This window comes from Phyllostomus discolor, chromosome 5, assembly GCF_004126475.2.
Source record: "Phyllostomus discolor isolate MPI-MPIP mPhyDis1 chromosome 5, mPhyDis1.pri.v3, whole genome shotgun sequence".
Taxonomy (NCBI): Eukaryota; Metazoa; Chordata; class Mammalia; order Chiroptera; family Phyllostomidae; genus Phyllostomus; species Phyllostomus discolor.
In genome coordinates this window covers 147,093,580-147,109,256 of record NC_040907.2, presented here as the reverse complement: position 1 = coordinate 147,109,256, position 15,677 = coordinate 147,093,580, and the positions used below count along the sequence as shown (strand labels likewise).

Below are 15,677 nucleotides of genomic sequence, written 5' to 3'. Positions count from 1 at the left end.
TACCACTTCCCTAGGGGCACCTTTTAATCTCTATACCAAACAACCTGCATCTCCTTACATATGTCACAGTCTCTTTCCACATTACCTTTGATACTTCTGCCTGGAACGTCCTTCTGCTTCTTCTTTTCCATTGAATAACTCTTACTTATCCTTCCATTCAATCACTATATTCTATAGAAAACTTCTACTACCCCGCAGAATGGGTTAGGTCCCTCCACTGTACTTACTGCAGCTTTCTGTGCACTGCCTAAATATACCACCCACTTTTAAAAAAAGATTTTATTTATTTATTTTTTAGACAGAGGTGGAGGGAAAAAGAAAGGGAGAGGAACATCAATGTGTGGTTGCCTCTCATGTGCCCCCCAAACTGGGTGGGACCTGGCCCACAACCCAGGCATGTGCCCTGACTGGGAATTGAACCAGTGGCCCTTGGGTTTGCAGGCCAGTGTTCAATCCACTGAGCCACACCAGCCAGGGCCACAGCACCCGTTTTGACATCCTGTAATTGTTTATTTATCTGGGTCTTTGTACCAGACCATCAACTCTCCTAAGGTAAGGAATATATGAGGTTTGTCTAGAAAAAGTCCAGCCACTGTTAATATAATGTGAACAGTTTGTACAACATCAATGTAACCTGGCAGCCACGGAGAGTGGACTGGAATGCACATGCATGAAGAATGACAACTTCACTGGATAGTCAGTCAGTGGGGGTGGTAGACACCATTGAGTATGTGTACTATGTGGCCATAGCATTCAAAATACCTAAGCAAGTAGAGCAATGAATCTGCATCAAATTTTGCATTAAGCTTGAACATTTCTCTGAGGAAATTATTTGGATGACTTAGAAGGCTTTTGGGGATGATGCTATGGGTGCAGCGCAAATAAAAGTGTGGTACGAACGCTTCAAAGATGGTTGACAGTCTGTTGAAAGTGAACGATGTTCTGGAAGGCCTGCAACAAGCAGAACACCTGAGAATGTTGAACTTGTACGGGCTGCAATCAACAAAGATCAGTGACTGACAGTGTGAGAATTAGAAGCTGATCTGGGGATTCCAAAAACTACTGTGTCCAAGATTTTGACGCAGGATCTTGGCAGGAAACATGTCATGGCAAAATTCACTCCACAGCTTCTGCTGCCAGAGCAGAAGGCACACCATGCTGCAGTTGGTCTTCTGATAACAAATTTAAAAATCGTTTCCAGGCTTTCTAAAATTTTGGGCTTTTTGTTTGTTTCTTAAAAAGCTTATCTACATTTTTGTGTTTTTTCTCTTACTGCCTCCAACTTGACAATTTCCTTTTTAAAAAGAAATTAATTTCATAGTATATTCATTTCCTTTTCTTTTCTGCTAGAATATGAAACTTCATAAATTATTTCAAGTTTAAAAATACTCTAATAAAAGAAAGACTAGAAAGGGAGGTGTCTGATCTTACTTGGAAGGTCTTTTGGAACAAGAGGGTAAAACTTTGCTATATCACCCTGACTGGGAAGAATACATTTATATGAAAATGAAAACAAAACATAATATATATGTGTGAGCTATGATTGTAATGATCAAAAAATGTCTTCTAAACTGGCAATCTAGGCAAAAATATGAGGTATTCATATATATTCATATATATTTATATATAATGAAAATTGTTATATATATAAAAAACAATTTTTGTTCCTGTAAAGTAGGAAAATAGGCCCTTCCTGTCCTCAGGAGCTATACTCAGATGTGGAGGAGAACAAAAATTGCTAAGAAGTCAGACTGTGTACATACTTATCCTGACATGAAAATATAAATTTTTCCTGCAATTAAATGCAGAGGGATAAGTCCTTGAACAATTTTATCCTAGGCAGACGGTTATCTTCCCTGTAAAGTAAGGAATATGTGTTATTTGGAAAACATCTACATGGGGTGAAAAAAATTGTCAGGGGGTGGGGGAAGGCAAAGAAAGAGTATCCATGGAGTCAAAAAAGATTGACAAAAGATTGAAAGAAAGGGTGAGAAGGCTAAAGTCTCAACACTCTGTTTGTGGATGACAAAGCAGGATCATATCAAATGAAATAATTTTATAACTAAATAAAGGACTTAATGCAAATGTCAAACAGTCTTCATACTGAACAGATTTCTGATCATTTCTTTCTTGCTAGATCTTAAGACTTAAAGCTGCTAGTTACAACTCACATTTTGGCTCAGCAAAGAAAGTATCCTGTTTCCCCAGATGCGTCACTAGAATGGATGACTAAGAGCACCATCTAGTGGTTCTTCTGCTGGTGAAGAAGAACTTATGCCTGGAAATCAACAGTCTTACAATTCTTAGCCCTTAGATGTATACACATTCTGTTACATGTGGTTGGCAGCAGTGGGACGCAAGCCCCTTGGACCAGTTGCCCCACCACATTCACACCCTACTTTTATATAAAATGGTATCTAGTCCTCTCCCTTTCTTGGAGATAAACATGGGCAAAGTAGCCTCAATCTGGTGTCTTAAATGCCATTAAAAGCAGGAATAAATTCAGATAGTCAAAAAAAAAAGTATAATACTAAAAGTAAGCACCCAACTTATTTTTTCAAATGGCACTTAAATATTCTTCTTATATCATCCACACGATATTCCCTGAATCCTTTCATTTTGGGGCATAGGTCTTTTTCAAGGCTAGCATCAGAGGCCTTCAGGTCCCTGTCACACACACAAAAAATTTATAAATAAGCTTCACCTTTTTTTTTGAAGTGGGTTAAGTCTTTATCTAAAAATGATTAAAGGCAAAGGTCTTCACACCTAGAGATTCACCAGTTCCTCAATAACTCACCCCTGAAACAGGTGCCTGTTCTCTTCAATCTGGACCTTTTCTAGTGCCTAGAGACTTAAGATGTTAAGCTCTTAGGAGCTGGTACCTCATTTAGGTATTTCTGTAGAATGCGTAAAAAAGTACATTCCAGACCTACTCTGGGTGCTTCAAATCTTTCTCATTCCTGATGCTTTGGAAATATTATACATTTTGTTAGTGATGTGAAGAATTTCTGAGATACCTTTATAGGAATTTAAGAGGACACTTTGATCTTTTCCTCCACACAGCTGCATTTGTAAGGAAGGTACCTATATTGTGGCCCAGTAGATAACAGGCTTTTAATGAACATAAAACAAAACACATACATGGATTCAGGAAACTATCTTCATGCTGACCTTTGCAAATGCTCCTCCATCTAGGAAGTGATTTCTTTTGAATTTACACAAAATCTCTAATAGGATCAAAAGTTCGATGCAACTTTTGGAGGGGACTCTATTTGCAATTCCAAAGTATGTGTTTCCCTGATGACCGCCTGACTTCTCCAACCACAGAGTTATCTATAGCATTATTATGGTTATGGTCAAGTTAACCAGAAGTCTCTACTTCATTCACACACAGACTCTACCTATCATTTTCAACCTCTACAACTTTTTATCTAAATTAGGTCTACTACTTACACTTTCTCACAGCACCATATAATTTTGTAGAATTTAACAATTCAGCATTATATTTATCACTGTAGCTATTTAATGACTGCCTCCCTACTGGGCTTAAACAGAAAAGGTACTAAACACCAAGGACATAGTATATATGAGGGAATTAATTAATGTATGATTCCAAAGACCCACACTCTCCTTTGCCTTAAATTTTGCTGTGTCTGTATCTTAGAATGAGGATATATCTTGGGAATTATGATTCCAAACATCATATTTCAAGGAAAAATTAAGGCCTCCAGATTGCTGAATGGTTTATTCAAAGCCACTTGCCCAAAATACAGGCAGAGTGAGGACTGAAACCATGGTTTTAACTTCCTGGCATGTCTTAAGACTGATTTGAAAGCACTTAAAAAAAAGTTCTATATAATTGCGTATGATTCTACATTCCTGAACTCAGACATTTTATCAAGTTTGACCTAGTATGGGTTAAAGAAGAACAAAACAAAAAAGAATCCAAAGAAAAACGACAAAAAAGGAAGCAAAAACAATCCCATAAAAACATTAAAGCTACTAGCCTGGCTGGCGTAGCTCAGTGGATTGAGAACAGGCTGCAAACCAAAGTGTCACAGGTTCGATTCCTAGTCAGGGTACATGCCTGGGTTGCAGGCCATGACCCCCAGCAACCGCACATGGATGTTTCTCTCTCTCTCTTTCTCCCTCCCTTCCCTCTCTAAAAATAAATAAATAAAATCTTTAAAAATTTTTAAAGAAAAAATGCTACCCCAGGAGGTAAACTGTGAATTACAGGTGATTAAAAAAAAAAAACCATTAAAGCTACTATGACTGTTTAGCTAAAAACAAATGAAGTTTACAGGTTATCAATGTGAAATTGTATAAAAGATCAGTTATGTCTATATCAAGAAGTTAAATGGTCTCAAGTTAAAGTACAGCTGTATCATCTGACCTTACCAACAAAGGTAGAACTCTAGAAGAGACAAGTTATAGAGACTTCCTGATTTGTTCATTTGTTCACTTAGTCAACAAATATCCTATGAGCACAGAATTCTGCAGGGTCCCTACAATTACAAATTCTGTGTTGAATTTAATTTAACTATCTATTCTTGTGGTTAAAACTTTTCTATCCCTTTTTCTTTCTCTCTTCACACCCCACCTTCCTAGGTCTCTTCCACCATGGATCTCTAATTCAAACCATCTTAATCATATCAAATTGTACCTTAACTTATTCACTAATTGTATGTTTTCCTTCCTCCGTCTGGAATTCATCCTATTCTCTTCATTACCACTGCCTGAAGTCAAGATATTTTTGTCCTTCACATGGAAAAGTTCAATAGTCTTTAAGAAAAAAAAACAACAATTTGTAAATCTTTTAAAAAAATTATTGATTTTTAGAGAGAGAGGAAAGGAGAGGGGGTGGGGACATCAATTTGTTATTCTACTTATAGATGCCACAACTGGTTGCTTCTTGTGTGTGCCCTGACCAAGGGTCAAATCTGCAAACTTGGAGTATGAGGATGATGCTCTAACCAACTGAGTTACCAGCCAGCTCAGTTCAATAGTCTTTTAACAGGTTTTGCTACTTCTGTATCTTCCTCTTTTTAGTTCAATTTCCACATGACACAGAGTTACCTTCTATGACAAAGATTTCATCATGTCACAGTCCCCATGGATCTCTATTGCTTATTAAATAAAGCATTCAGGAGTCTTAACTTTTTTCAGCCATATCTTTCAATACTTTTATAATGCATCTGTAGCCTAGACATGCACGCCTGTTGGAGGATTCCCTAAGCATTCTATCATCACAGTGCTTTTGCCTATGCCATTCCCTCTGCTCAGACTGCCCTTCCCTGTGTTAGATGCAATTATACTCATCCTTCAAGATCCAGCTCAAATTTTACTATTATAGTCAATCTTCTCAACCCCATAGCATGTGGAATTAATTGCTCCCTCTCTACAAGTAATATATACTTCTATGAAGAATTTATGTTCTGTTATGGTTATTAACATGTCTGTCTCTTCCCCTACCAGATAGACTGTGAAATCTTTGAAACCTGACACATCTTTGATTTTCCAGTCTATTACAGGTAACAGGTTCTCCTTAAATATTGAATCTTCCCATAAATCAGCTAAATTTACATGGCAAGTAATTCAGTTACAGACTGAAATTTTAGCTCAAGCTAGTTTGACTTAACAAGTTATGTGTATCACATAGGAAAGGGCACCAACACACTGTTTCAAAAAACAAGTGAGCACATGGGTGGGTCAGTGCTAATTCTTTCATAGACAGAAAACAAAACAAAACGAAACAAACAACTGACTCAAAAGAAAACAAACAAAAACTAAAAGCATACAGATGAATGATGCGAGGAAATTATTTCTAACTTTCCATCTTCCCAACTTTGGCTAGAGGTGCTATTTATTTCTCTGTGTGGACTGACATTCTGAGGCTAGGGAAATATATGTATAATGTTTTTACAAAGTAAGGAGATGGAAATATAAACATTCTGCTTTCTTTTTTTTAAGGTTTTATTTATTTATTTTTAGAGAGAGGGGAAAGGAGGGAGAAAGAGAGGGAGAGAAACATCAATGTGTGGTTGCCTCTCTCATGCTTCCTACTGGGGACCTGGTTGACCTGTGCTTTGATTGGGAATTGAACCAGTGACCCTTTGGTTCACAGGTTGGCACTCAATCCACTGAGCCACATAAGCCAGGGCATATTCTGCTTTCTGATCAAACCAAATAAAAAGAACTATAACTCAGAATAAAGGCCATTCTTGATATTTATATTTCACACTCACCTCTTCTTGCTTAAATATTTTGACTGAAGCCTTTTTTGAGTTGCCCAGGGTCTTTGGTGGTTCATGGTCTCCAGCTCCCAATCCCTGATCCCTGACTTCCTTGGACTGTGACTCTCTCGCTAGCGTAAAACTGACTAGTAGGATTTTATGTTAATCCCAAGGAACAGTCACAGACTTTTAAGCAATGGATTCTAAGCCTCTTTTAAGAGAAAGTAATTACTATGAGTCAATATGGGTTTATGAAATAGAGCAGTATAATTTTCTTCTTTGAAAGTCCAATAAGACTGGTATATGAGGAAAAATCAATGGTCATTATTATCCCTATCTCCAGTAAGGTATCTGACAAAGTTGTTCATAACAACAAAACTATTAGATTCAATTAGGGAATTACCAATCAGCCTAAAAAACCTTAAGATACCCATAAAATTCTGAATAATGGATCTAAGTCAATGTGAAGGGGAGGTCCACGTAATGTTGTGGTTCTCAAACGTTGCTGTGCATCAGAACCACCTGGAGGGCCTATTCAAAGAGAAACTGAAGGGTCCTGTACCCAGAGATCCCGATTCAGCAGGTGGGCTCCAAGAATCTGCGTTTCTAACAAGTGATACTGCAACTGCTCATCTGGGGGCCCTGTTTTGAGGACCGCTGATGTGCTGTATAGACATTAGGTTTTGTTCAACATTTTGCTAATGACCTTAAATATGTAAAAAGTATGATCACGAAACTGTAGATAATATTAAATTGTGATATAAAAAGATCTCTATCAGCCCTGACTGGTTTGGCTCAGTGGATTGAGTGTGGGCTGTGAACCAAAGGGTTGCTGGTTCAATCTCCAGTCAGGAAACACCCCTGGGTCGTGGGCTCCCTGCCCTCAAAAAAAGATCTCAATCAGCTAGGTATGAGACGAATCTTAAAATTTAATAAGGATAATCTTAAAACTGTAAAACAAAAAACAATATACAAGTATAGGATAAGAAAAAACAGAGCGTAACAATAGCAAAAAGGGAAACAGATGTTTATAACATTACAGCTTCAATGATTCAAGAGTATACTATGGCAACCACAAAAGATAATAACCGTTTGGGCTTTACTGACAAAGTCCAGAGTATAGAACAATGTATTTGATAGTCCAGCTTCATATTATGCTGGTTCCCCCACACCTGAGTGTCTATGTATTCAACTTTGGATATCAGACAATTAATCAGAAGGTAGTCCAACCAGTTTGTTCAAAGAACTTTGTATCTAAAGTCATATCACTGAGAACAATAAGAGGAATTGTTGCTTTCTGGCCTTCAGAAGATTCAAAAGGCTATATATGAACAGTGTTCATCCTTGAGCATGAGGATTTGTTTTCTTCCGTCTGAATCTAAGAGGGACTGCTACAGTTGTCAGACTGCTCACTATCCATGGCTGCCCAGCTAAGGAGAGGAGCTGGGAAAGGAAAGATGGAAATCCAGCTCACATTTCACTTGATAAGCCATACGGTTGGGAAAAGGGGTAAACTTTTTCTAATTCATGCAAAAGGGAAAACTCTGCAGGGCAATTTCCTTATAGGGGGGAGCCTTTTCTACTTGCACAAAGGTACTATACAGACTCACAATGACTCCAGCCCGAATGTAGAACTAGGTCTGTCAAGAGAAGTTTAGGGACAGTGATTCAGCTCAGCGTAAGAAATGGGAAGAGTGATGTATTACATGAAAATTTATTTTCTGGAGAGTAGTTAATACCCCCAACTGGATGTTCAAGAATAGCTGGACAAAACTCAGTAGGGTTATTTAGAGAGGACTTCAAGGTAGATAAAGGAGTGTGTGAGGGAGAAGGGGGGGCCAGCAGGTTAGTCCTTTAAGAAAACATAAGCATTTTAAAAGGGGCCTTTAGTAACTCCCCCCAAAGTAACAAAAGGTAGGTGTCCTATGGCAGGGCAGAGAGGCAAAGATGTGGTTTTTAATGTGCCTTTCTTTAAGTACAGTTAGACTAGCCCTTCATGGAGAGAGCTAAAAGAGCAGAAAGAGGTCTAAATACCTAAAAGTTGCCTAGTCAAACAGTAATTTCCATTTTTGAACAAAAACTCTAATTGAGAAGACACAACCAAATGCTAATAAACAATTCAACCATCGAATTATTTGAATCCACATTAAAGATATAATAATACAAAATGCCTCAAGCAATGTTTCTGTAAGATATTTATATAAGTAATTCACACAGGGATGATCTCATAGGACAACTTTTAAAGAACTTTAGGAAATCAGTTTTAAGCCATTTGTACAATAGAATAACAATTACTTTGAGCTTGCAAACATGTAAAAAAAGAATGTTACTTTGGTAATGTTTTTGTAAATACAAAATAAATATTTTGTAAATACTAGTTTTATTTTGAAAAATAAATATAATAAAGGTTTTCTAATTACAGAAAATTAGAAATGCTTTTTAGGAAAGGAAATGAAATCCCCTCTTCCCTAGGGAAAAACTATCTTTCTTTTGCTTTGTAGATAAGGATTTCTCTTTTTTTTTTAAATAGGTTCTTAAAAAGCTTTCAATTTATTGTGTGTTTATATGTAATAAACAATTGATTTTGATCAAAGAGCCTACATAATTATTCTTTTTAATATTAATTATGGTTTTTCCAAGGTGAATGCCTTATATACAGTGGGCAAATACTTGATATCTGTTTGAAAATCTGTCACTCCTGCTTCAGTTGCAATCTGCTGACATTTACTCTTTTAATGTCCTTCACACAGAATATATTATTGCAAAATCTGCCTCAGACAAGTATTTTATGATCCTTCTTGTGCCCCACTGATTTTCAATTTATTAACAAAAGTGCCTGACTGAATTGTCAACCAGGGATTTTCATCATTGAATCAGTGTGCCATTCATTTGAAAGTACTGCTTAAAACTTGCTCCATATGTTGATGTCTTTGCACTTAAAGAGTTATAATTTAAGGGCAATATAATGAGGGTAATAAACCCACATCCAGAAGCACATATGACAAGGCTAATAACCAGCTAGCATATCCAGTCATGAAGCTGACTGGCTAATGTCAACATTAGACTATGGAATCTGCTAACCTCATTACCTAAAGAAAATAAAGTGAAAAACAATGGCAAAGGTAAACATAAAATTCAGAATATAAAAGAAGCTTCACTTGGAATGCAGGGTCCTAAGATCATCCTTCCAGCAAATATCTAAAAAGTTACTTACAAGGAAAATAAGAATGACAAACTTAGAATAAGTTCATTCATTTATAACAAACATTTAGAAAGTCTTAGCAAGGAATGAGCAGAAGGAGTAAGGGGAAAAACTCATCATCTTTTTAACGGCCCCTGTCTGGACTGCCACCTCAGTGCCTCTCTCCAGAGGCCCCAAATGTGAGGCTGAGACAGTTTTCTCTTCCTGGAAGGAAGTTGCCTCTAAGGCTGCTTCAGGTTTAACTCTATCAGGCCTTGTCTTCTTTCCAAACTGTCCTACCACATACCCTTTTTCCCCATGCGATTTAAACAGACTCCTAGAAATGCATGAGATTTAACCACTAAGGTACTTACATTCACACTGTATGACATCTAAGTTGAACTGCTGAATGGCCCCCATGCTTATTTGTTTTAACTCACTGTCCAGCAGCATCTGCATTAAGGATGTTGACAGATGCTGGCAGGCTGACATGCACGCAGTCTGGGCAACTTTCCCCTGTTCAAAACAAATATCCAAACCAAAAAATAAACAAACAAAGAAACAAACATAGCAATACTTCATAAAGTATCAGAAAAATTATATGCCTGGCATTCTTTTGTTGCCTTTTTGGGGGTACAATAGTGATTATTGGTCTTTCTGTTTCTGTATTCAGAGTGACTATGCCTTTTAGCACAGGAATTAAAATTAATACTCTTGTTCACTTGACCCTCTCAGGACATAAATATCATTAAAACTCTAATTGTACATAGGAAAATTAAAGTACAAGTAAAAGCAATTATTTCAGATCTCTTGAAATGTCTCAAGTATTTAAAAAAACACATTAAATATGACATTTATGACACAAAATAACTTATATTGACAGAATATTTTATTTATATAATATTCTTTAAGCTCTCCTTTATGTAATTAACCAAGCCAGAATAATGGAAGTTAATAAACAGTGTAATTAAAGTTATCACCATTTAAACTGTACCTAAAATTCAAAACATACTTTGTTGTAAGTTCTTCTAATCAGAACATTAGTTTGTAGCATAGCTTCAACTAGTAAGAAAAGAAAAGGCTTGCCTACCAATATGACTTCAAATTATCTACATTTAGTTTTTACTTGTCTACATTTACAGGTCTACATTTAGTTTTAAAAAAGTAAGTTGTGGTGGGGGAAGGCAAACAAATAAAAAGATTATAGAACAAAAAAATTGTAGAATGAAGATTTTTACATTCCACTGTATTTCAAAATAAACAAATGTAAAAATAAAATCAATGGATAATTTAGAAATACGTAGTTAGGTAAACTGCAAGTACGTGTTGATTTCTATCATTAAATATGTACCATTAGAAAATAGTTGCTACTATAAGTTCCTAAAACACTACATGAACTTTCACTGACAGCCTTAATTAAGGCTGTATTTTCTCAAAAATGACAAAGAAAAATGATGATTTTAAATGGTTAGGCTTTAGATTACATAGCTGAATCATAATACAATAACACTTTTAGTATTAATTGTTTCTTTAAACAGTCTTTGTATTTCAACTAGAAGCTTAAAATAAAATAATTTAAAGACTCTTTTAAAGATTTCCAGTATAATATCCCTCCCAGGATGGCTATCTTCAGTCTACAATGATGTGATTTTGAGATGCATTGACTCACAAGATAGGATTCAGAGACTATAAATAAGGTTAGAAATAATGACTTTAGGAAGATGCACCATATTTTGCTTCATTTGCATTAACAAATATTTACCTAGTGATATTTGATAATTATGTTTTCTTCCTACTTAACACAAAGGCCCAGAAAGCTACAAAATCATGAAAAATATCTCCCAACATAAATGCTACAAATAGTGGTACTAAAATGTTTACATAGAGTTAATGAGTTAGAAAAGAACGTAAATACATCTTCACGATACTTACTAGAACTACCTTTGTTCATTAAATTACACATTTAAAGTTAGATGAGAAACAAGCAACTCTTATGCATGAGTCTTTAGCATTTAGACACTATGCACAGTGAAAAACTGCGTATCTGAAATGGAATGTCAATTTCTCAATCAAAAACTTTAGAGATAAAAGCTGATGCAAACAATATATTTGACAGATACTGATGAACTGCCAAAAAGGAATGTAACAAACAATGCCAAACCCAGCATGCTTCAAGATCCCCCAAACCCAAGAGGAATTAGTCTGGGAGACATGCAGCTCCATTCCCCAACCAGAGTAATATCAATATGAATGGGAGGGGGGATAGCAGAAAAAGAAGAAATCAATGGCATGTAATTTAATTACAATGTAATAGGCTTCAGAATACTTAATGGAAATGTCATTGTGACCTAATGGAACAACTAGTGCATTTGGGTTTAATGCACTTCTCTATTAAATCAGCTCCATGTCCTACTTATGTTGCCACTATAATATAGTAACTACAAAAGCAGATTAAAAAATTGCCAAAACAAAATTACTATTGCATTCCTTTCAGAAGCAAACATAGTACACAATGTAAGTGGTATTATTTAAGGTGATCTTTAAAATTTAACATGAGTTCAGATGCTACCAATACTATATAGCAATAGCACTGGAACCAAAAATGATGGAAAGAGTACAGAATAACAGGCTATTCCATAAATCTAGAGGAAACAGGTCATGATAACACTAACATACATATACATACACACATGTGCACACACACAAATCAGCTTTTTGTTTAAATCACATACATATTAATAAAATTCCAGTATTAAATTTCTTAGATTATGCATATTAAATACAGGCTTATTGTTCTCAAGAACAGAAGTTTGAAATATTTGTAAAATATTTCGTAAGTATTCAAATGAAATAAATTCTTTCTTTGCATAGCTCAAAATTGAATAGCAAGGGTTCAGATTCTTAAATTTTTAAAAAGATTATACATTATTTTTTAAAATGTCTACTTCCTAACTATAAAATGTACTCAAATATTTTTATGAGCAATCGTTTGTTGTTTATCTTATATATCTTTAAATTATTTTTATTATATTTCCCATTACTTAAATTACATCTAATACTTATGTTTACTATATTGAAAATTTTTAATTTTCCAAATATTTGTGCACCCCCCAAAAATATCTTTGGCAATCCATTTTTGATGCCTGTAGCACTTAATACACTTTAGTGTAACCAAAACACCCCTTTCTGAACACTACTATTGCTACTATTGTTGATGCTCTTAATAATATATCATTTTCTAGGACAAAAATAATCAAAGTAGTCTTACAATTATCTTTAAAAACTAGACTTTTCCATTAGAATGAGATACTCTGGTTTTTAACCTTGTAACTAACAAGGCCAAAACAATTAAGTGAAGTGGCTGAGGAAACGTAGCACATTGAATAAATTTGAAACACCTAGAAATTTTTGCTGCCCTCATCTGAAAAATTAATTGCAACTATTGTTAACAGTTTCTTTCCTCTTACCAACACAAAGTTCATTAAGTAAGTAAAAACACCTGCCAAACTTTTAAAGGTAACTACTTTTTTACTAAGCTCTAACATTTTGCTGAAAAACAACTTGCAAAAAGAGAACACCCTTAGACAAACTTCTTATATTTCAAAGGAACTTGTAAAAGAGAATCTGCTGACATATTAGATCCTTTTTGCATTACCCAAAAGCTTTTCTTTTAAGAACAATTGTGGTAAAGAGACATTTGGCTCCTAGGAAATTCCCAAAGGGTCAACCATATGCATCCTTCCATGGCACCTTCACAGTGCTGCTTTCTAGATCCATGTCTCAAAAGCAGCTTTCATCATTTACTTGTGTGTCAGTCAATATGATTTATGGACTGCATTCAACAAAGTCAAAGCATATAGAATGAGAAATATGACTACAATCTGCTAATTTGTTTTGTATTGAGCCACTTAAGAGTCAAAGACCTGATGTCAGACTGAGACCAGCAACACAATTAACCAGTCGGTGACAGATTCATCCATCCTCCCTGCCAGGCTGTGCCAATCAAAGACAGCATGAGGCGACATTTGGTGAAATCAGTAAGAAAACTCATTCTCTAAGTAACCTATGTGAGACCTTGATTGACACTTTTTGAATTTAGTTTGTGGAACACAGCCACTCTTTACCCAATAGTCTCTCGCTGCAAGCTGTGAAATAAGGCTTTTAATGCCAATCACAGGAACAATAAACCACAAACCACCAACCCTCCGTTTAAAAGGAATCAAGAAAACACATCTGTTTGTATGTCAAGCCAAATTTCCAAAGTAATTTACTAAAGATACTGTTTCCTTTGAAATATCATAAAATGGCATGATAACAAAAATACAACACATTTTATTAGATTATGGCTAAAAACTGTTTTGGTTTCAAAGTTATGTTTTGATAGATCTACTCTAATATAATAGTAGGAGAAATGTAGAATGCTTAAAAACTAATTTGACACACTCAAATTTTCATTTGAAGCTTTCATTTCTGTCTCACCATTCTCTTATTTCAAAGATCTAATAAAAAAAAGGTTTGATTTCAACAGTAATTATTTGAAAGCATTTTTCAATGCTGCTTTCATTCTCTCAAGTACATTTAAGTTAAAAACATGCTCTTGAAATCATAACCATTCTTTCTGTATTGGTCTACTTTCCTTAATGATCCCAAGAGAACCCATTTTTCTTTATATCCCTACAAAAGGTCAACTTTGCACAATAAACTACTTTTTTATTTAAGTAAAAAGGAATATATGGACTTAGAAATACTCTGCTGCATTTATTATTCTTTAAATTGATGGCAGGTTTTGTTTAAAAAGGCTATGTAATTCTTGCCAGAAAACAGTGGAAAAATGAAATTAAATTGTGGTCAATTTGAAAATTAAATCTAACATTGGTAAGTAAATTTTATTAATTATGATTCTGTATGGTTATTTAAAGTTATTAATTTTTAAAAGTTACTTAACTTAAAGCAGTAAAATAGTGCTATAGTATTCAAACTCACTGCCTCTCAGTTTGCTACATAAATCTGAGTTATGAGACTGTGAAACAGTCTTTCAGAAGAAAGGCAAGAGGAAGGAAAGTATTTTAATGAATCAGTCTCCTAAAGAGCAACAATTTATTTCCTTTGAAAACAGACTGAAAGAGTGAGGACTCTCATCAAATGTGAAATAAACACTAAAATGAGAAATAACTTCTCAATTAAAATATAAAAAAATATGCTTGGTTAAAAAGGAGACATTTTAATATAAGAAATCTATTATCCTTACTTCTATTTTATATAAGAACCACTAATCTACAGTTTTACTGTACTAAAGCACATCTCACTCTAATGGAAAGAATGTTATTAAATCAGGAATAAAACATATCTAAAATATTAGTATAAAACATGAAAATTTCCCCAAGATGATTTCAAAAATTCATAAAGTTCCCTCTATCTAATAAGATAGAGTTGAATCTATTTTCTGGCTGAACAGTCGATAACACTGAAATGTCTCAGATTCCCAATAATAGGGAATGGATGAGTTATAAGGTTTAAATATCAAGATGAATTCCTTTAGTGAGTTTTAGTAATAACTTTAACACCATCTTGAAGACAGATTTTTGAGATTATGCCAAAAACATTCATAGGCCTATCAAAATATACTCTAACACCCCCAGCATTCTCCAAAATACTTCTTTTGCACTTCTACATTCCTCTCGTATTCTCTTTCTGTCCTTATGTAAGTAGCTGTAGCCCCGAAAGAACTGGGTACCATATCAGTTAGTCACAATCCCTGCAATTATGAATTCCCATTCTCCCTTCTTAGGCTTTTCTCCGCCTATCAATTCCTAATCATAAGGATATGAGACAATAACATAAATGGTTCCTCTCATGGCTCACACACACACACACACACACACACACACGAATGCAATCACCTCAAAGTTAGAAAAAAAATCCCCAAACTGGGAAAACTTAAAGACATCTATACGGCACATTGTGATTTCACTCAAAACTTCCTTACCCCAACCAAAGGACTCACCAAACTTTGGTGGCCTTTTTCTTTTTTTAAACAATCTTTTAAACATGGCCTTGGATGACATGTAATGCCCAGATTTTTAGCTTTCTTCAAGTATCGTTGCTGTCACAGCAGACCCATGACATCATCAAACTAATTTAACAGGCAGAAAGATAATGCAAGGAGAAGCAGAGCAGTGCAAGTTTAGAAGAGGTCAAGGTTTTGAAGGAATGCCTCTGCTTCCGAGCTACTGATAACACCAGAAATCTAGATGGAATAG

General features: G+C 35.1%; 1 protein-coding gene across 3 annotated transcripts in view; it reads right to left on the bottom strand.

Annotated features, from left to right (window-relative positions):
* Positions 1-15,677, bottom strand: part of EXOC6 (exocyst complex component 6) — a 169,075-nt gene that overhangs the window by 37,158 nt on the left and 116,240 nt on the right. For all 3 annotated transcript variants that reach the window (XM_028511944.2, XM_036027000.1, XM_028511942.2), the window contains one exon: positions 9,792-9,933. In XM_028511944.2, the coding sequence (XP_028367745.1) occupies positions 9,792-9,933 (142 nt within the window). The remainder of the gene's footprint in view (positions 1-9,791; positions 9,934-15,677) is intronic.